The sequence below is a fragment of the Seriola lalandi genome, unplaced genomic scaffold, assembly GCF_002814215.2.
Source record: "Seriola lalandi dorsalis isolate HSWRI2012SDOR001 ecotype SW California unplaced genomic scaffold, Sedor1 jcf7180002053944, whole genome shotgun sequence".
Classification (NCBI taxonomy): Eukaryota; Metazoa; Chordata; class Actinopteri; order Carangiformes; family Carangidae; genus Seriola; species Seriola lalandi.
The window spans coordinates 376,125-398,584 of NW_019524497.1; the positions used below are offsets into that span (position 1 = coordinate 376,125).

Genomic DNA, 22,460 nt, shown 5'->3' on the forward strand with positions numbered 1-22,460 from the left:
CGCTGCATGCTAATGCACCTTTACAGCGCTTAATCATCAATTCATAATTTTTTTTTTCCTGTGGTAGTCTGGTAGTTTTAATGATGAGAAAGCGGACAGAGACTACAACACAGAATATCAAAGCCCCCTCTAGACACGTCTTTGATTGTGTTGGGTATTAAAAATGTGCAGGTAATGTCTGCGCAAATAGCATGTTAGCACATGTCGTTATTTCCAATACAAATATACATCTTTTTAATTCTGGTGGTTCATGTCATCAAAACACAAAGCCCAAATTATCCGGTGTTGGTCCCTGGACTGTGATCTTTGTTCTCCTTTGTTTATCACACCCTCCCCGTCCCTTTTGAACCTTCTAATGAAGAGGAGGCACCATAAAGCTTAAATAAGTGTTAAATAACACATATTAATCACCGCTGAGGCAAATGGAAGAACTTCGACTTTATGTTTACACTCATCCTCAATTGAACCGTAATGAGCTGGCCCTGTGCTTTAAGCAGCCTCAGTGCATCCGGAGTGTGCTTGTCTTTTATGCAGATCAAAAATACCTGCAAACCCCAGACGCATGTTAAAATGCCTTTATGGAGTCCTGTGGGTCCTCTGCAACTTTTAACACCCATTTATGCTGTCTTGTAGGCCAGATGGATGTGTGTTCCTGAGGCAAATTATTCCTCATTATTTGAGAGCCGAATGAATGCTTTTAGTGCTCTGCGGTACATTAATTCATTTGCAAGGAAAAAACATACCTTGTTTTTTTTTTTTTTTTTTTTTCCCTAAAATGCCATTTTTATGACTGCAGCAGTCACAACCCACAGTGGAGGGAGTTCAAGCTGCTCGGCGGGAGGGAATGATGCATGACAAATGTAAAACATAATTATTTGTAATTAAACAGTTAAGTGAAGGATGGATGATGTGCACACACACACACACACACACACACACACACACACACAGGCACACACTCTAACAAACATCTTTATCTCCCCAGCGGGTTGTTGAAGAGATTAATCAGGTCTGCATGACAGGTTGGAACAAAGCTCAGATTTGTTCTTCAGCTCTTTATGCCTCTGTGCCGGAGACAGCCGTGACCGGAGGCATTATGTGTTCGGGTTGCCCATGCTCATGAACGTGATATATCAGGAACGCCTTGAGGGAATTTCATTGCAACCGGCACAAACATTCACTTGGACTCAAAGATGAACTGATTAGAATTTGGTGGTTAAAGCTCAAAGGTCAAGGTCACTGTGAATTTACTAAACATGTCTTTGGCCATAACTCAAGAATTTATGTGCTAATTATGACAAAGTGATTAGATTTTACCTCCGGAACAGTCAGCTTCACGTTGGCATCATGTAAGTTTTGCTATGGCTACATAGCCAGTGTTACACTTACCAGTCTGACTCGGTATCATAAAGTGATGAGACAGGCCGACCGCTCCGGAGCTAGCTGGTTAGCACGCTAACTTCAGTAGAGGAAGATAAATGATAGAAACAGAAGCAATACAAAAGGGTTGCTTTCCACTGCTGGAGACGACTCTTAGTGAGTAAAGGGATGAAGTTTGATGCTGAACTCAAGCAACGTTTCTTCTAGACTGCTAAGTAAACAGCTGCTAATGCTAACGTTAGCTATGTAGCAATAGTGAAACTTTAAAAATAGCTGCTTTAATACCCTCACAAATCTTCTCTTGATATATTATGTGAGTGTGGACAGGCATGATATAAACTGCAGCTTGGCTGGTTAGCGGTAATTCGGCTTGTGCTGTGTGTGCCGCAGCGGGCAGATAAACAACCTTTCATGCATCCGTTGTACTGTACCACATATAGAGTTTTATGGCACTGTTTTCTTCCTGTTACAGCTGAGCTTGGTAATCACAGTAATTGCAGAAGAAATCATATTTTTATGTTAACAGACTAATGGTTCTTGATTATAGTTGCTAATAAGCTGCTGTTTCATTACTAAGGATTTAAGACGTCTTTAAAAGTTCTTTTTTGTCTGTGTGTTTGTGTGTGTGTGTGTGTGTGTATGTGTGTGTTTGATGGTGCTTGTAAATAAATTAATATTTCTTAAGAGCAGGCATAGAATATGAAAACTCTACTGCTCTACCACATTTTACACTGAATGTGTGGAAATGGAAATACTGGAGGGCGCTACAAAGCACCAGTTACAGTAATACAAACCCTGAACTACCTCACAGTGTCACTCCAGGGGCCACGAGCATTAGAAGCAGTGAATACATTGGCAGTATTGTAAATTTTGACCTATATTATGAGCCATACCAGCCTATTAATTAATGGGGCCAGTGTATGTTTCTGATCTCATGAGCATTATCATTCCCTCATTACCCTACAGCTTGTTTGGCAACAAGCAAATGTATTTACCTGTGCATGAATAACATTATGCTTGTAGAAATATTACGTTAGCATATACAAGTTGTAGAAGTTAGAAGTCATATACTGAGTCTACAGTTGCAATTGCAAGATAACCATTACCTATCACACTCAAAGATCTGTGCATGTACTGTATGTTAGAAAGGCTGCATGTGGGTGTTTTCTTATGGCAAGGCCCTATTTGAAATATTAACAGTTTCTGTGCGTGTGCTTTCTTTTGCTGCTTCATGCTTCACTTATGGTAAACAGTACATCTGGACTAGAACCAAAATTAGAGTAAATTAATGCAGCTGCTGCAAAAGAAAGGCAGGAAAACACTTTACTACACTGAGCAAATAGTTCAACAGACAGGCCACATTGTTTAAAATGACATCCAGCAATGCAGCAAAAAACTTATGTGTTATGCTCAGGAACCTCCCCTTAAAAATGTAACTTCAAGAATGACAATTACTTGTCCATTTAAAGTTTTTTTTTATTTGGTCCCTGTCTTGACTGATGTCACTTGACTCATATTTCAAAAGCCTGTTTTGAACCTCCACACAACTCTGAAAGCCCTTTTATTTCCTGCCCTTTCACACCGCAGGAGCAATTATGCTATTTCCATTTCATCTTGCCTTTTGAGTCCACACTTCACATTTTCTGCACTCGGATGACAAGACATTGATGAGGAGTTTCAGGGCAATTTCAGAAGTCTGTACGAACAGCATTGTTTCTTCAAAGCCCGCCGAGAGCCGGTCCGTGTGACCAGTTGTGTGTGGTATAAAAGGGAGAGCAGTGGAGGAGCAGCTACCTTTGAATCTGTATGACTTTCTCCCCACTTTGAGAAATGAAGTGTTTAGAATATACTTTATGCCTCGGAGAAAAATTGTGATGGTTCATCTTCGAGCGCTTAATATTCATCTTCATTTTGCACGCTTCTGTGGGAATCCCAGATTAATTCCCTGCCCGTAGAATATTGAAGCTGGAGGCATTGAAACCACAAATATTATCTTTTATTGTGGACATAACGCATTTATGGCTTTGTTTATGACTGGGAGATTTGGTTTGCATGAAAGTAACTATCTGAAATGACCCTCATTAAGTCAGGCTGCAGAGAACATTTGGTGTAATTTTAGATTGTGCAGACTGCTTTACACAACAAATATATATGAATGTTGTCAACTTTGTCTGGCTGACTGTTGACCTATCTATATGTCCTAACTCTTTCTGTGTGTCCGAACCATGTCTGGCTTCATTTTATCCTCTGCAGCGTCTTCTACCTGTCTTCAGTCAGATAATATGATTCCATTTTCTAATAAGGCTCCTTTTATAAAGGTGTTAAAGGTTGTATCTATGTCTTTATTAGTTGTTAATAACTTTATCAACAATTCATTTGATAACTTTGTTTGATAACTTTTCAGTTGCCAGGTTGCAGACAATCCGGACCAATGTACATCTGTAAATCTTCTTATCCCCAGGCTTGATTAATAATCCTGTCGTCCTGTGGATCATTGTTCTCTTGTTGGCCTTCGTGTTACCGCTTCATCGTGCTCCAGTGTTTAGTTCTTGTTCTTGTTCCTGCCTGGTTTTATTTTGGATTCCTGGTTTTCTAAGTTTTTGTTTTTGTCATTAAACTTTATGGTTGTCTGCATTTTGGGTTCAGCTATCCTTGAAACCTGACAGATATACCACCAAAATGGGATTTTGTATAATCTGGCAACACCCAGATTTGTTTTTACTGATAGCTTTTCTCTATAAAGCCTTATTAAATACTGAATTATTTAATAACCATTAGTGAAGCCATTAGGTGCCACTTATGAAAACTTAACCATGGGTGCTTTATTAGAAAGTGGTGCCTGTAATATTGAAGAAAAAAAAAACCATTCACAGCCTGAAGTTCACTTTAGCAGCTCACCAAGGCCATGACGCCTGCTCCTCTGTTGGTGATTTCCTGTATTTTATAAAATAAAAGCAAATCCATTAGTACAAGTTGCTCTGTGCAGAGCAGTGGGATGATCATAAGCATGTGTTTGCCAAGTTTTGAACTTGTCTGTGTCCAACAACTGTTGATTTAAAGTCCAATAACAGGGTGGCATAATTACACATTCCACAAATTAAAACATTTTCAATTTTCCCTTTTATTCATTAAGTTGCTCTCGGACATTTTGGACAGTGCCTTTTTAAAACCCATCCTATTACTCTATTTGCACTAACTTCTATCTGTTCCCATTTAGCTTTTTATACTGAAACATCATAATTTTATATCCCCCCTCATTAATTTGTCTCAAGGTCATGAATATTTCATATCTGCTTTAATGTAGTATTTACAGCTCTAATTGAGAGGGTGGGTACACTCTTTCTCCAAGTACAAAGTTCAAGCGTACATGCATATCACTGCAAGGTGCTCTGGAAGCACTCATTGAAAGACGTATAATTAGTGACCAGTGGAAATGGAACAACCGTGCTTTCAGATTGAGTGTCTTGCTTTGTTAAGTTTGTGTGGTGGGCTTTGAAAGGCTTTCTTTTAAACAAAGGTGGCAGGATTTCTCAGCCCACACAGGGGCACAGCATCCATCAATTTAGAGATCTGCTATCACCACCACAGCTGCAGTTACAGTGTTTTTGCACATTGGTAGTGACAGTTATTATTATTATTCTTAAATCTTGTCTCCTGATTTTAACTTTCCATCTCCATGTGCAGGTGGTATTTTTGAGACCCGGGAAAGTGAGTTAGTGAGTATGGACGAGCTGGCGTTCAAGTTTGCTGTAAATAACATAAACCGCAACAAGACCCTGATGCCCAACACCACCCTGACCTACGACATTCAGAGGATCAACCTCTTTGATGGCTTTGAAGCGTCCAGGAGAGGTATGGAAGGATTTTAAGACACAATGTAACCCCCCCCCCCGGTTTAGCATTTATACACAGTATACAAACTTTCTTTGGGTAACAAGTAGCATGTCGATCAAGTAAAAGTATGTTAATATAATCAGGAACAGTATTGAAAGTAAAAGTACTGTGACTGTTAATAATGTTATACTTTATATCATTAGATTAGTCATACATAATGTGTAAGCAGCAATATACCGTGCTGGTTTAGATAGAACTCATTTTAACTTTCTTTTTTTTCACGAAAGGCTTCAACTAATGATTATTTTCATTATGGACTAATCTGCTTATTATTTTCGCAATAAATTGCTTGGTTTGAAGATAGTGAGAAATGCCCACACTGCTTGTTTGATGAAATTATTTATATAATTACATAATTACAAGGAAAAAGAAATAAATTCTCACATTAGAGAAGCTGGAGCCATGAAAACTTATATTTTTATGTATAGGCTATATTTTATAATACTCAAGTAAAGTTCCTCAAATTTGCACTAACGTACAGAATTTGAGTAAATGTACTTAGTTACATTTCACCTGTGGTAAAAAGGAAATATGGCTCAATTAACCCCAAACCAAATGTTAAATGATAAAATTAGTGTTGCTCAACTTTTTTTTCCATAGAAAGTGAGCCAGGTTCACCAACCTGCGATCAGCAACCGCCTAACTTTGCGTTGTTCTTCACCACCAGTGTGTGACCAGCTAGCTCTCGGGGTGGTTGCTGTGTTCGGTCCTTCACACAGCTCCTCGGTCAGTGCTGTTCAGTCCATCTGCAATGCCCTGGAAGTCCCTCACATCCAGACCCGCTGGAAACACCCGTCAGTGGACAACAAAGACACCTTCTTCATCAACCTGTACCCCGAGTACACCGCCATCGCCAGGGCCATCCTGGACGTAGTCAATTTCTTCAAGTGGAGGAAGCTAACAGTGGTTTATGAAGACAGCACAGGTAGGGCCATTGTTTTCACTGGTCAGACTCTAACTTTCAAAACTGAGTCACAATATATCATTATCTTATCTGCCATTCATTTAATGGGACATAATGAAAGGCAAACCTGATTTAGTCAGCAGAGTATATAGCAGGGTGATATGAATTTGACTAAATAAATTGCAATGTATGAATGAATTATTTTTGCTTCCAGAAAATATGTTTTACATTACAAGAAACTTTTGAGGAAGGAAAACATGATTAATGTGGATGTGATGATCAAACAGGAAGATGCTCAGAGCTTATTTCACACTGCCACAACAAGTTAGGAAAACACAATATCCGTTTTATCACCTTATTACGATAACAAATGTGTCTCGTATTGTCATATCAATATCATATTAATGTTTCACCCAGCTGTACACCTGAAGACTGTATTTAGTTAATGATTTTATTTCCCACTGCATTACTGGATATCAGCCAAAACACTACATGACATTTGAAGTGAAGAACCGATGGGGAGAAGGGGTCAAAAGTGCCGCCTTGTGTTTTCTGGACCTTACAATATATTCATATGTCATGGTTATAATTACTCCCAAAATGCAATTCTGCTTGTCGATCACAGTCACCTTCCTCATGCTGGCCAGTGAACCCAATCTGTTGGAGGGCACCGGTTCCTCATATCAAACAGCTGCCAGTCTTCCTGCCCTCTGACTTCACACTGTGTCGAGTCACACCACAACACAACATCCAGCGGCGTTCCATATAGATTACGAAATGCCGCTGCTGAAATGTCATAGTTTATAGATTTTTTTTTTTTCTTTGCCTTTTATTTTCAATCGGAAATTTATTTTTCTGAAATGTCATGTAGCAACACACCTGCTCGATTACACACTGTCTTGCACACACATGTACAGGATACAGGAATGTGGTGTGTACGTACAGGTGTGTGTTTGTTCTCCTTTGTTGTGATTAAAAACAAAGTAGAAGACAATAGGAAAAGTTAAGCAAGAGGAGGGAAAACGAATGTCCAAGACGGGATAAAATGAGAGTTGTGACTTGCTGTCGTGCAGGCCTGATGCGGATGCAGGAGTTGATCAAGGCTCCAGCAAAGCTTAACTTGAAGATCAAGATCCGCCAGCTCACACCTGGTAACCAAGACGCCCGACCACTGCTAAAGGAACTGAAGAAAGACAAGGAGTTTTTCATTATCTTTGACTGCTCCTATCGCATGGCTGGAGAGCTCCTTAAGCAGGTTGTTGTTTTCAACACATTTTTGTGTCATTTGGGGACAACACAATGTCTCTTTTTATGTTGTAGAAAATCTTCTGAAACCTATTATCTTGTTTCGGTATAGGTATTTTGTTGTGATCTAAATTGCAGCCATTAAAAGATATGGTAAATAAACCAGGATGAAATAGCACTTTCCCCTTATCACTGTCAAAATCTTTAATGGCCCACAACTTATTATCCATCACACAGATTGTTACTATTTGGGCAAAGTTACTTTAAATTAGATGGTAATGTACAGCAGTTGATAACAGACATGTTGACAATTTCTGTCTTAATGTCATGTTGTTTATTTGTTGATCTATATTTCAGTTCTTGAATCATGTTTTGTTATCATTGTGGTGTGGTTATTTGTGTTGTATATGTATGTATATATATGCATAACATATTGGAGGCACCATGCAAAATAGAAATGACCAGCCGGATTACTTTGTTGGTTGTTGAAGATATGACATTGTAGCTGTAGAGATTTGCACTGGAGAACTCTTTACTTTGGAAATAAGCAACATTTATTTCTTCTTTTCATTGCGCAGCTTTCGTCAATGGGAATGATGACAGAGTACTACCATTTCTTCTTCACGACTTTGGTGAGTTAGAAAAATGCACAGCTCAAGTGGTTTCATGGGAGATATAGGAGACCAAGTGTTTGTATGTAACTATAAAACCAAGCTCATCTTCTGCGTCCTCATTTGGCCTTGAACCGCCTTCTACACACACACACACACACACACACACACACACACACACACACACACAAACTCATCCCTCCTGCTCCTCATCTCCACCTCCTCTCTCGCCCTTGCAGGATCTGTTTGCGTTGGACTTGGAGCCGTACCGCTACAGCGGGGTCAACATGACCGGTTTCAGACTGCTGAACATAGATGACCCGTGGGTAGCCTCCACAATGGAAAAGTGGGCCACGGAAAGGCTGCAGGGTCCCAAACAAGAGAGTGGCCTGATGGATGGAATCATGACTGTAAGCCTCAATACTGTTTGTATGCTGCATGCACGTTTGCGTACAAACATCTGCTGACCTTTGTCTTTGCAGGAGCTGTGTCTCAGCATGATGAAGCTCTACTCCTCAGTTACATTTGTTCCATCAGTATATCTATCCTATGTCCTGTTTATTTCTCTTATGGCATAATTTTCCTTGGGGGAAACATCACAGTCTCAACTGTAGTTCTGTATTGCACGTGGCTTTTAAAGTGTAGTGTTAGGGGAAAAAATAAATGAAGAAAAAAGAATCCCAACAACATCTTCCTCTCGACGCCCCTCTGCAGACAGACGCGGCCTTGATGTACGACGCGGTGTTCATGGTTGCTGTTGCGTCCCAGCGAGCCACTCAGATGACCGTCAGCTCCCTGCAGTGTCACCGCCACAAACCCTGGCGCTTCGGACCGCGCTTCATGAACCTCTTCAAAGAGGTCAGTGTTAATCGAGGGCTCGGATCACACGGAATAACCAGCTCGACTTAAGAAGCCCCTTTCGCTTTTCAACTTGACCATCATGCATTTTTGACGATGTGTCTCAGCTCCAGTATCCACCATGTAACGCCTCCGTGGCGAACATGATAAACTGACCACTGAGTGTGTTGTGTTACTTCATAGGACCCCTCCGACATTGGCCACGCTTTCCTTCTGAATGTACACAACATGAAAATATATACGGCATTTAAGTACGTATGGGTTGAAAGCATGTGGCCCGGCCTGACTGTCAGAGTGGATGCCTACAGACAGAAATGAGGCCTTTGATGCATGAGTGTTTTGATCTCTTAAGTCTTCAATCCAGCAGAGGACCGCTGCCTGCCATGGAGAGGGAACATTATCATTCAATCCCCTCACTCATATTTTCCTCCTCATGTACCCCCCTACAATTCTCCTCCTCTCTCTCTCTCTCCTTCTCTTTCTTTGCATCGCAGTCTCTCTCCCTCTCTCTCTCTCGTCTTTAGCTTTTCGTTTTGTTTGCCCCCGCCCATCCTTTGAAGCATCTGTCCTCCTGTGCTATTCATCACTAGATAAGAGCCCTTTTGATTGCAAGAACCAGTAATATATCTCACACAGCACTCAATTAAAATCCATTTCTGACAAGAGATCGCAGGATATAAGGACACAGCTTTCAATTTGATGACTGAAATTAAATCCTGGGCACTGTAACCTGCGTGCTCTCTCTTTCTCCTGGCTATTGTGGTGAACAATACTCTGTGTGTTTCTGTGGACAAAATTGAACTGAATTCGACTCAAAATGTGTGAGCAATTTAATGTTACTCAGTGTGCATCATTTAACGTCAGAAAAGAGGGTAATAGCCTGGGTTTTAATGTTCGTTCCTACAACAGCAAGAAGATATTTCACTTTATGTCTTTTTAAGCTCATTTTGATCGATTTTCCTTATTAAAGTTCATAATGTCTTTATTACGAGACGCGTTCCTTCCAAGAAACTCTTCTAAGAAAAAGATGCAGGAATTTTCACATGAGAAATAAAATGTGACTGTATAATGATTCAAGCAGAAATAATGCACCATACAGTAAGTAACAAATTGAAATGTTGAGTGAAATGATGCAGAAAAGGGTCTAGACTTAGAAAAGTCTAAGTCTCGTAGTGCAGCATATGAAATGATGTACATGCTCTGAGGTTAACAGGCATATATAGAGAAGCTGGGCAGGTGTATGTACAGATGTAGACATGCATAAATACATAAGACTGTTTTGAATATTAGCCTTTAGCATTTCTATATCAACTCAGATGTATTATTTGAACATACCTGCAGTTTGAAAGGTGAGTAAATGTTGTTAGTATTGCTGTCATGAACACAAACTGTCATGCATAATGAGATTGTACCACAGGACAGTCTGTAGACGTCTCCCAGTCTCCACCTGATGTGATCCTGTGAGTCTCCCAGCCGCCTGTCTGGCTTCTTCCCACCGCCTCCGTCACTTTCACTGTGCTCCAAAGCGTCAGTCAGGCTCCGCTCAGACAAGGAACTCACTTCTCTCTGCATCTCCTCCCTGTAGGCACAGTGGGATGGACTGACAGGGCACATTGTTCTTAATAAGACAGATGGCCTGAGGAGAGACTTTGATTTGGACATCATCAGCCTCAAAGAGGACGGCACTACCAGGGTGAGCACAGAGGTCTGGAACAGCCAATTACACCACTCTCATGCTGCTTCCACGCTGGCTGATTCTTTCCATTAAGGCATGTGTGTGTCTGTGTGTGTGTGTGTGTGTGTGTGTGTGTGTGTGTATGTGTCTGTGTGAATGAAAGACAGAGAGGTACTATGTACATTTTGTTTCCTATAATTCATCCACACATTTATTATTTGGTTTACATGAATATCAATAAAGCTCCAACAACTGATTATTTCTTTCCACACTGTCTGTGCTTCACATGTCGCCTTCTTCACACTTTCAAAAGGGTATTGTGGAGGGCGGAAGTCGCCTCACGAAAAGGTGGATCAAGGTTTGTGCCAGTGCCTTGTTTGGCCCGAGTGTTTGTTGTTTGCCTCCCCTCCCTCCTCTCCTTTTTTTTTTTTTTTTCTCGCTCTGTATGCCGCGCACCTCCCCGCTCCTTGCCTTGTCAACCTTGTTTCTCTTCACTGATTCTGTGTACAGCAATGCCATGTACTGTATTTGACATTTCAGTTTTCCCCGTGTTTGGGTCCAGTCATGGCGCTGACACTTGTCAAAACTTCATCAGCAGTGGTAGAAAAAAATATGAAAGTCCTTCTTGTTTGCGTAGTCATAATAATACTTCCACTAGGAGTGAGAGTAGAAAAGCCCTGCAGTTTCACTCAATGCAAAGTCATTCAGCTCCTACAGCTGGTGGCTGTGAGTAATAAGACAGAAAGAAAGAAATTTATCCTGCAGATCCTTCACTTTCGAAGAGTCCACTACTTATAATGTGCTTTACTATTAGCCTGCCTTCACACTTTCATGGAAATCTTACAGGCTAGCGGTGTTTAATTGCGGCCGAGAGGGATCCAGTTAGCAGAGGAGACGACAGCTTAAAGTCGGGCATCAAGCCTTGCCGCGAGAGGAGCAGATTCCCTTTGTCGGCGTTTCACTAACACACGGGCCAGTGCACAAGTTAAATGCTCACACCAGTGTGATTACATGCATCAAATGCATCAAATCAACCCTGTTCTTTTTTTATCAGATCATCCCTGTCTTTGTCAGTCACTAGCAGTGTTCTCACTGACTTTAACTCCTCTTAATTAAGTCTCACAAAATATACAGTAAACACCAAAGTGACAATTAAATACTCTGCTTATCACCTTGAAAGCAATAATGAATAAAAGAACCAATGTTGAATTAATTCATCCCCTCAAACACACAGACAGGTATGTGGGCAGGCAGCAGCTGTCAAGGTGCAGAAGCATTGATTTATACTTTCATTTTTTAATTCCATTCAGTACTTTTAGCCCTCAAAAGCCTCGCCTCGGAGGAAATACCACTGTAGGGTTGGCACATCTGCAAAAAAAAAGAAAAAAAAGAAAACGTTTGACTTTATGGTCATGAAAAATGAATTATCAGTCCGTAGCACTTGTGTTAGTTCTTGGGCACTGGAGTGTTAAATACACTCTGAAGAGGATGATGGGACTAAACAAAGTGAAAGTCTCCAGGGAAATAAGTTATTTTCTCTTAAAGTTGTTGACTTTCTGGAAATAAGTTTTTTTTTCTTCCCCCCTCTCAGCTTTCTTGGCCGGGCTTAAGTGTATCTCCCGCTCTGTTGTAACGCTTCTCCAGTCTGATTTGGTTCTGGATGGAGATGAGCTTTAGGATTCATAGATAACATTTTACTCCCAGCATATGGGAGAGAATCCCTGTCAGTTTTTATAGCACACTTTGTTGTTGGGAGCTGCTTTGGTATACGCATGATAAATTTGCAAGGCTACCCACAGTAAATCTGTGACTTAGGAGTTTAAAAGATGATGACTGTATGCTGTGTAGTCACCCTGGGTCGTATTTCAGCAATGATTTCATTGGCTTGGTCAGATTATTGTATTACTTAAACTTCAAACTGACTAAACCCTCATAGAGGATGATATTTGCAAAACTGTTCTACTAACCACTGGGGGACCAAAATACCCTCTGCACTTCCCAAAATATTGTTCTTACTCTGTCCATTTATCTTTGAGATTGAGGACAATACAATTAATTAAATCCAACCCCATTCACTGTGTTGCTCATCTGCGGTGTCGAGAGATAAGACAGATTTATGGACTCCTGCGCAGAGTGGGCCCTTGCAAAAGTGCCACGGTGGAGATACAGAGTGCTTTTAGCAAGGTTATAAGTGAGAACATTTTCTATCTGTCTGACTGGGGGAACAGAATAAGATAGAACGTAATGAGGAGTGAAAAGCATGTTATCTTCTCCAATAGGTAATCCCACATAGCCCTTTTCTGAAAAATAAATGGCGAAAAATAAGACTGTACCTCATCTTAGTTTAATAAGAGGTACTGATGCGTTCACTTGCACTCATCCTCTTATGCATTGGAGGAATGAACAGGCCATTGTTTCTGACTAAAAATACCCAAATTCATTACTTTATGTTCACAGTCTTAATGGCAAAAGGAGAAAAGCTTGTTTCAGTCGCTCGCTTTAGTTCTGTTAACAAAGACTCCTGATCATTTAATGCACTTAACTTTATTGCATCACAGCCATGAGCCCCCTTGACCTTTGGTCAGCTCTTAACCAGTGAGGGGATTTGAAAGGGTCAAAATCCAGCTGCCAGACGCCTGTCCTAATCTGATAACTGTCTGGATTATGCCGCCTCAGGGACACTCTCATTCACAGTTACTGTGACAGTGCGGAGGGCTGGAGACACCATGTCGTCCTCTATTCCCCCTGATCCTGCCCTTCCTCATTCATGCTGTCCCTGCTGGTGTGATTTCCCTCACTCCTCGCCATCACATTCAAGCAGGGCTGCAACTAACGATGCTATTCATTATTGATTCCTCTGTGGATTATTCTCTCAATTAATCATTTGGTCTATCAGATGTCTCGTCTTGTGCAACTAGCAGCCAAAAACCTAAAGATATTCAGTTCATTTTCAGACAAGAAACAGAATTTGGACAACTTTGGCAGCTTATCTTAAAAGCAACTAAATTAATTAATTAATAATGATTTTTTTGTTTTTGTCAGTGGACTATTGTTTCAGCTTATTCATATTCAGGTAAAAATATGCACATTTGTTTACTAGCTATATGTATATATTTTTTAATTTTCAGTACAGCACATTCAAATTTAGACTTCCTGCTGTCAGTTGGATTTTCTTTTAGCTTCAAACAGAATGGAATATAAAGGCTAACAGATGTCCACGCCAATCCGAAGCAATAATTCATCAAAACATTTGCTATGAAACCCAGCTTTGTTTTTTCTGGCTGTACAATATGTCCAATACCTGGGAGTCAGATCAATCACTGCACACAGCGGGAGTGATATTGCTTTGCTGTAAACTTTTACCTGGTGCACCCAATCAGCAGCTCCGTTTTTTTTTTTTTTTTTTTAACAAACCACTTCTTCATTTTCATATTCACTGTATATAAAATGAGAGTTTCCGGCACTTTGCCCAGAATCATCAGAGCGAAGCTGAGCAAAAGGAAACGCTGTAGAATAGTGGATGGAGCAGAAGGTTGAAAAGGAGCCAAGAGTGTCAGGTCTTTTAACCTCTTTTACTTCTTTTTCATTTTTCTGTTCGACGAATCAGAAAATATGATTAATACACAGTGTATTGAAGCAGTTCCTAGTTTCCTGTTAAGTCTAAATCAGGCTCTGTATATTTGGTAGGAAGAATAATAAGAATAATCAATCAGCTTCTTCGCTTTAATGGCAACGACTTTCAGAGATGATATAAATACAGCTTCATTCAAAGCTCAAACAGAAGCAAACATCTACTGTGTACTCTGCAGTTTTATCTTGAATTGTGGCTCCAATAGCAGCCGTCAAATGTAACTTCCTGTCGTTCAAAGCGCAAAATGTGTTTCAATAAATCTGAAGCCCTGTTTGTCTTTGCAGATTGCCGTGTGGAACTCGTACAAGGGGATGAACCTGACGGAGAAGTCCGGCCGAGACAAGAATAACAATGTGACAGACTCAATGGCTAACAGGACTCTTATTGTCACCACAATACTGGTGAGGAGGAAGGAGGAAGGTTAAACAGAGGACAGCATAGGGAGAAGGAGGGGAGTATACATGTGAGGATGTGTGTAGTGCAGACAGAGGGACAATAGAGGAAAATACCCAGAGAAGAGGGAGGGAAACGGGGGGGAAACGGGGGGAAGGAGTGGTGTTGAGGTGAGGAAAAATGGCTGCTGAGTTGAGTGGTCTGGATTCCTTTTTTTCAAACAGAAAAAAATCAATCATGGAAAAAAGTATATTTTCAATAATCACTGTTATACGATATACAACATATAAACTTACTAATTTTTAACTTTGCTATTACTATAACTTAGCTCATTTTAACTAGTGCTCAGAAGCATGGAGACCATTGAATCAAAATAAGGAATATCTCTTGAAAATGGTCAAATGCAGCGTTTTCTGTTGTTATACAGGAAAATCCATATGTGATGCATAAAAAGTCAGACAAGGAGCTGGTTGGGAATGATCGCTTCGAGGGCTACTGCCTGGACCTGTTGAAAGAGCTCTCCAACATCTTGGGTTTTACGTATGAAGTCAGACTGGTGGCTGATGGGAAATACGGAGCCCAGAATGACAAGGGAGAGTGGAACGGGATGGTCCGAGAGCTGATCGACCATGTGAGTTAACAGTTTTATTTATGGTGTAAAAAGACCGATACGTCCCTCTGAAATGTAATGGAGTAGAAGTAGAATACAAAAATACTCAAGTAAAGTACAAGTACCTCCAAACTCTACTTCAGTATAGTACTTAAGTAAATATATTCAGTTAATCTCCACTTACTTGTCTGCATGGCTGACTTGCTCCTGACCAGATTAGATTTAGGATACCATCTCCTCATGACTCAGCTCTGCTCTGGAAAGGATCCTGATTTGGACAAAATTTTACTCTTACATATAAAAACACTGACTGAAAAATCAATTTCCCTCCATTAATGTCTCGTAGCTTTTTCTCCAGTATTGTTCTGTATCGCTCGTGTTTGTTTCTTCAGTAGAGAGGAACACAGTTTAACCAGGTTTATTATATGTTGTTGGTTTATTGATACATAGACATTTGGCAGTTAGATTGTCAGATATGGGTCAAACTGTTCTACCTGTAGCATCCTACCTCGTCTTCTGGCTTCTCCAGGTTGCAGACCTCGCCGTGGCTCCCTTGACCATCACTTATGTTCGAGAGAAGGTCATCGACTTCTCCAAGCCCTTCATGACCTTAGGTATCAGCATCCTGTACCGCAAACCCAACGGCACCAACCCGGGCGTGTTCTCCTTTCTTAATCCCCTGTCTCCGGACATCTGGATGTATGTGCTGCTAGCCTGCACAGGAGTGAGCTGTGTGCTCTTTGTGATTGCCAGGTAAGAGGATTGATGCTTGTGATAATGAGATGATGTCTGATGGGATGGGGTGGAAAAATATAAGGGTTGTTAAGGGTAAACAACCCTTATATTTATATATAAATGGTGGGATATATAGATGGTGACTGCTTACTGAACTGTCCTTCACCAGTGCCAGCTTTGCTACAAGCTTTTTTTGTTAATAATGCAGAGGACATGAAAACTGTGAGCTGGTGCCAGCATTGAGCTTTGTAGAACAATGCATGCCTGATGTATCACATTCATATTCACACGACAAGAATCAGAAAAAGTCTGGAATAACTGGCCTGACTATACTTCTGCAAATTTGGCACAGTTATCCTAATATAAGCCAAAATATGCTTTTGGCTGCCCGTCAAATGCCAGACTGGCTTTCACTGTGGTTGTTAAGTAGTTGGGAGTAATTGCGCGCCCGCTCTTCACCTCCTTCTCAGGTAGTGTGTAAAAACCCTGCAAGTGGGTTGCACCTAGCAACCAATAAGTGAAACAGATTTGTTGTGAAAATCAAAATGCAAATGAAGGTGAACTGTAGATTGAAAGGCTGTGCTGAGGCAAATCGGTCTGTCTCCAGGGTTTAAGATTAGTTACAGTAAATTCTTTATATATTACAAATTTTCTTTCATCTCTTTTTCTCTCTGCTTTTTTATTGTCTTCCAGGTTTACTCCATACGAGTGGTACAACCCACATCCATGCAACCCGTCCTCGACTCTCATACAGAACAATTTCACTTTACTCAACAGTTTCTGGTTCGGCGTTGGAGCTCTCATGCGGCAAGGTATTAAGCTCACAGTCAAAGCCATTATAATCAATATTTTGATTGTAAGAAATGATTTCTTGCATGTGAAAAGGGTTGCTAAAGTCTTCCAAATTATGCAACAAAATACTTTTCTATATCCTGGCTAGAAACATTTTCTTTCCCTGGAGACCACTACAGACCTAAAAACGAGCCACTGGACTTAAATTAAATCAGATGGTTAGAAACACAACTTCAAAAAAGTGTTGCAAGGCAACAGCGAAGGCCACTGGCTTCTCCCCGTACGGCTGTCTATTGAGCTCCCTGTACACCAGCACAGAGTGTACTGACACTGTGAAATCTACTCTAAGCTGTTTAATTCAAATATTCTGTGCCCGCCCTTTTCACATAGTCTGGATCCAGTTGCAACTTCTAACACCCTGTTAGAACTTAGGAGTGGGCGGCCAGTAAACCGACTGATGACACCAGTCACGCACAAGCTCAATCAAGTTTAATATTGTATGTCATATTCTTAATTTGTGTATGTTCATGTGTGTGCCATGTGTGTGCCATGGGTGTGTGTATTCTATGTAACTTCGCTCTTTACAGCGGCCTTCAGCTTTCTGTGGGATGCTGTGCCTGACAGTAAGTGCACCCTTAAATGCCGAACGCTGCTGTTAAACCAACTCTCCAGAAACAGTTTTACTCTAAAAGCGCTGTTCAATGTTTGTCCTCTCTACCCCCCCAAAAAAAAGGTTTAAAAATAGTCACAAATGTTTCCAAACCTGGAACATTAAATGTGGCAAATGTATTCTGCAATTCCTCATTCCCTCTTTTCTCTGCACAGAGGAGAAAATATAAATCAAGCTGCTCATTCTGCTGTTTCATTACTTTTTTTTATGTTCCCTCATTTGTTTTGCATTCAGATTTCTGTTGTTCTGTCGTCTTTGCTTCTTCTAATTTGCACTTTTTTTTGTTTTGTTATGTTCGTTTTTTGACTATGATATATTTCTTTTGCAACTTTGTGCTTTGGACCAAACAGGTCGTGTAGAGGAAGAAAATAAACACACTGTTTGAAGAGTCGCACAATTTTCTACCCTCTAATCCTCAATCGCTCTCTTCTTCCAAACTTTATCTTTTCAGCTCCTTTTTTTTTTTTTTTTTAACCTTTTGTCCCCCATCACTTTGCTTCCAGGCTCCGAGCTGATGCCCAAGGCTCTGTCCACTCGTATAGTTGGGGGTATCTGGTGGTTCTTCACCTTAATCATCATCTCCTCCTACACGGCCAACTTGGCTGCCTTCCTCACGGTGGAACGAATGGACGCACCCATCGACTCGGCGGACGACCTGGCGAAGCAGACCAGGATCGAATACGGGGCAGTGAGGGATGGATCTACCATGACCTTCTTCAAGGTAAAGTTGGTGTAGGCTGCTGCATGTTACTCCCAATAAAAGTTACAGTTGCTTTACACTTTATCAAAGCCACAACATAAAAAGCAATAGTTGAAATTGCTATGCAGAAGTTCCTGTATTGCAACAGATGATATATAGTATCATTTTCCAAATTTAAACACATAAAATACTTTATTATTGTTGTTCTGCAATAAAATGTTGTAAACATGCAGAAAGCAGGTGCAGACGCGAGACTCAGCTGAGGTGCTGGCAAGATATTTATTCGGAAAATAGTTGAAGGGGGTTGAAAGGTGGTGAAGGGTGGGGGAGCAGGTGAGACGGCGTCCGGCTGAAGACTGAAGGTCTGAGGTTGTACTCTGGCAGATGAGGAGGTTAGTGAGCGCCGGATTACTGGTCCGGCTCGAGGGATCACATTGATCAATCTGGCGAGGATTGAAGGGCGAGGCGCAGCACTTTGGAGCAGTTGGAGATGAGTGGTCAGGTGTGTAGGAATGCCAGGAGCCAGGAGAGGTAGACACGTCCACAACGCGCGCGCACACACACACACACACAGACACACACAAACACACACACACACACACACACAGACACACACATACACACACACAGTCAAACTGGGGCGGAGGAGACACAAGGGAGAGAGAAAAAAACGAACTCACAGCCTGAGCCATAACACTTTTTACCTGTCCCATCCCACCTCTAATTATATCATCTCAAGTGCACCAGCTTACAAACAAAAGATAGACCTATGATTACTCCTGATCAAGCTGTGCTGTGTTTTTGTATTTAAATGAAGGATATAAAGGTTTCCTAGAACCAAATGAACCAATGTTAATATCAACCACTGAACACAACAATCTCAATAGTGTGTCCTTGTCTCCGGTGAATGTGTAGCTCGCTCCCACGTGTTCATCTGGGTGAATTCAGTCTGTTTAGAGTCTGTCAGCTCTGTCATATCTCGACATGTAAGTATGACTCAGTGACAGTTCCTTCATTTCCATAAAATCAGGGTCATGTTGGTTCCCTCAGCTGCTCTCACATCCTGTGTCTTTGCCAAACCTCCCATGAAAAAGAGAGACAGAGGCAGAGGAAAAAAAAGACTTGCATTTACTTTACTGAAAGACGCCGTTGATGCATCAAGATGCATCAAAAGTGTTCCTGTGTTTTTGGAGGTGTCTGTGTTGACATATATGAACCTGTTAGTCTGAATTATATAATGTATCAGTGTACTGATGTCCTCAAGCAGGGCTGTCACTTCTCCCCCCCCACCACCACAACCACCACCGTCACCTCCCCCCACTCTCCTTGCATCCTGGTGGCTCAGCAGGGGTGATCCATGCAGGGCTTTATCCTCCCAGATTGCAGCCAGCGATTACGGCTGCCTGGATAGGAAGAAGCAGGCTGTGTTGATGGCTTGAACAAATTGAATCAGCTGGAGGAGATTTAGAACACAGCTGTCCCATTTTCTCTGACTGAGCAAGGAGGAACACGCACGCACACACACACACACACACACACACACACACACACACACACACACATATATACACCAAGACGCACTCATAGATAAAGTCCCAAACATCCTTCTTTAAAACTTAAACATGTTTATGATAGTATTTGAAACATAGTCCAGTACATGTAGCCCTATGTTTTTGCACAGTGAACAAATGTCTAACACCAACTTTTGGCTGCTTGGCTCCTTTGGCAGAAATCAAAGATCTCCACCTATGAGAAGATGTGGGCGTTTATGAGCAGCAGGAAGAACACGGCGCTGGTGAAGAACAACAAGGACGGCATCACCCGGGTCCTGACGACAGACTACGCCATGTTGATGGAGTCCACCAGCATCGAGTACATAAGCCAGAGGAACTGCAACCTCACGCAGATCGGAGGTCTCATAGACTCCAAGGGCTACGGGGTGGGAACACCAATCGGTAGGAAGAATGAGACGCCGCCATCTTTGTCACTTAGTGGAGAATGGAAACGGTTACTGTCGTGCTGTCGTGTTACCGTCATGGAGCAATCAATACAAAACGCTCCATATATACTGACGATGTACTCTGAGAGAAAAGTTAGAAATCAACACAACACACACACAACTCCAACACGGACTAAGTGTTAGACTGTTTTATGATTGTATAAATCTCGCTGCTTGTTCTCTGGTAGACTGCACACATTCAGCCTCTTGGTTAGTTAAAAAAAAAAAAAAAAAAAAGAGCCACAGACAAATATACAGTGTACCGTACAAATCACATTCACCCAGGCCCCTCTGAGAATATTAAAATGCACTGAAGGCCGTTTGACAACCGTGTTACTAGAATAGAATTTTAATAGAATCTGTGTAAATGCCAGGTTTTGTACTGTAGATACAAACTTCAATTTATTTTGGAATTTGCATTTTTCATTTTCCTGGAGTCCAAGTTGCAGTAGCTGCTGTCCTGTATTCTCGACATGCAAATGCACCTCCATCTAACAGCTCTGCCAGATGTTCAGTGCAAATGTTCATGTGAGATTTCAGGCTAGTGTGGTGGATCGAGAACTTAAACTGGATGCAAATCAACCCGTGTTTGCAGTCGGTTTTCTTAAGCAGTGCTTAACATATTGTGTCGGTGTTTTTTGTTTTTCCTCTCTAGATGTTTTTTTTTGTTTTTAATTTATTCAGTTCTCCTCCTTGACTTTCTAACTCACTGTAGAGCCAGTTGATTTTTTTTTCTTGAAAAACAAGTACATGCCCCACACCTGCATAAGTTGCACACATCCATACCTAGATGTTTACAGTGCATGCGTTTAAATGTGTGGGCACAACAATGGAAATAATGAAGGTGGCGCCACCCCCATCCAGTTCATTTCTGTAATCACCATGAGATGTCCACTGGCTGTCAATATCTAGGACATAGCCTATAGCAATTAGTGCCTCTTTTATCAACTCTATTCTTAGGTAAGATGTGGAGTCTTCAAAAATATTTGTCCGCAAGGAAATAGATATTTCTGGAAACCAGCCTTCGTGATGAGCCCTTTCTATTCTATTGTTCAAGCTGCTCTCACTGGAGAAAATATTCCACAGCGTTGGAAAGAATGATGGCCACCATAGTGCCGGAGACGGCAAACGACCGGAGCCTCCTCAGAGAGTTAAGCTGGCTCTGACCCCTCTTGTACAAGGCAGCGGTGTTGCTAATCCGGTCCGCTTTGATGTTGAGCTGCAGCGGGTTCAGCCGACATCATTTCTCTGTATTTAGACTCTTTTCCCTGCCGGTACAGGCTACAAGAGGAGGAAGCTAGGAAGCCATATCTAAAGGCAGAGACGTAAAGGGTGAACACGAAGGGAGACAGGTCAACGCCTGTGATGCACCTGTCACATACTGCAACTGACCCCTCTAGTGTCACTTTAATCTGTGCCTGCATGTCCATGAGCATCAAACAAAGTAGGTCAGGTGAACCACTGACCAGGGAAATGATGCCGCCGCCCCCCCCCCCCTCTGATATATAGCTGGGAGGCAAACCGCAGGGCGTCCAGTGACGGCTTTACAAGGGACCAGTCACTCCAATTACTTCATGAGTTTTTTGGTTGTTTGATGCATTTTGCAGGATGCTTCAGGTTCAGCTTTGGGTTAAACGACATGCTGAAGAACTAAACACAGTTGAGTGCTATACGCTGGTTCTACTCTATTCAGCTCTTTACTCACCTGATCAACAGGCGATCCTGGATGTTTTAGGCCCTGGAGTCTCACTGGAGAGACACTAGGGAAATTGTTTAATTTGTTTCCCCTCTTGGCTCATTCCATGTCTCCTGCAGTCACCAGATCTCTGGTCTGCTTATTGCCGGAGATGGTTCCCATCCCGCTCCGCCTCCTTCCCCTGAGCAGTTGTCAGATGTTTCTGTATCCGCTTCGTCTCCTCGTCGCACTCATTTCTGGAGGCTCTTTTCTTCTCATCCAGAGTCTTTGTCTCCCAGTCAGTCACCTCAGGCAACCTCCGAGTTGCTACATCAGTTCGTACTCCTGATACAACCAAATACCCGCTTGTGTATTGTATTAAGTCATGTCAAGCATTCATAGGGCTCATAATCAGAAATCACAAGATTTCTTGATAAATACTTTACCATCTCCTCACTCACAATCCTTAGACATAGAGTAGAGGCCAAATGCAGGAAGTGAAAAAAATTACAAATGCAAATTGGAGTTTTCTGTCTTCAAGATACATGTAGATGTAGATTCGTGTTTCCTGTAGCACACACTTAATTCAGTTTGCGTAGCAAAGGCTTAAATTTCAAAATGCCTATTGTTCACTAGAACACCGTAAACAACATAGAAAGCAGGACTTCCAAGCCATATTTTATTAATG

General features: G+C 41.5%; 1 protein-coding gene across 1 annotated transcript in view; it reads left to right on the forward strand.

The window, feature by feature from the left end:
• The window catches only part of LOC111652331 (glutamate receptor ionotropic, kainate 1-like), a gene marked incomplete at its 5' end in the record, with an annotated part of 32,568 nt that overhangs the window by 6,693 nt on the left and 3,415 nt on the right, over window positions 1-22,460 (forward strand). The window contains 14 exons of the mRNA XM_023402565.2: window positions 5,065-5,232; window positions 5,942-6,199; window positions 7,252-7,433; window positions 8,002-8,055; window positions 8,274-8,444; window positions 8,749-8,892; window positions 10,478-10,585; window positions 10,881-10,925; window positions 14,483-14,599; window positions 15,019-15,222; window positions 15,731-15,954; window positions 16,630-16,748; window positions 17,902-18,119; window positions 19,828-20,053. Coding sequence (XP_023258333.2) covers window positions 5,065-5,232; window positions 5,942-6,199; window positions 7,252-7,433; window positions 8,002-8,055; window positions 8,274-8,444; window positions 8,749-8,892; window positions 10,478-10,585; window positions 10,881-10,925; window positions 14,483-14,599; window positions 15,019-15,222; window positions 15,731-15,954; window positions 16,630-16,748; window positions 17,902-18,119; window positions 19,828-20,053 — 2,238 coding nt within the window. The remainder of the gene's footprint in view (window positions 1-5,064; window positions 5,233-5,941; window positions 6,200-7,251; window positions 7,434-8,001; window positions 8,056-8,273; window positions 8,445-8,748; window positions 8,893-10,477; window positions 10,586-10,880; window positions 10,926-14,482; window positions 14,600-15,018; window positions 15,223-15,730; window positions 15,955-16,629; window positions 16,749-17,901; window positions 18,120-19,827; window positions 20,054-22,460) is intronic.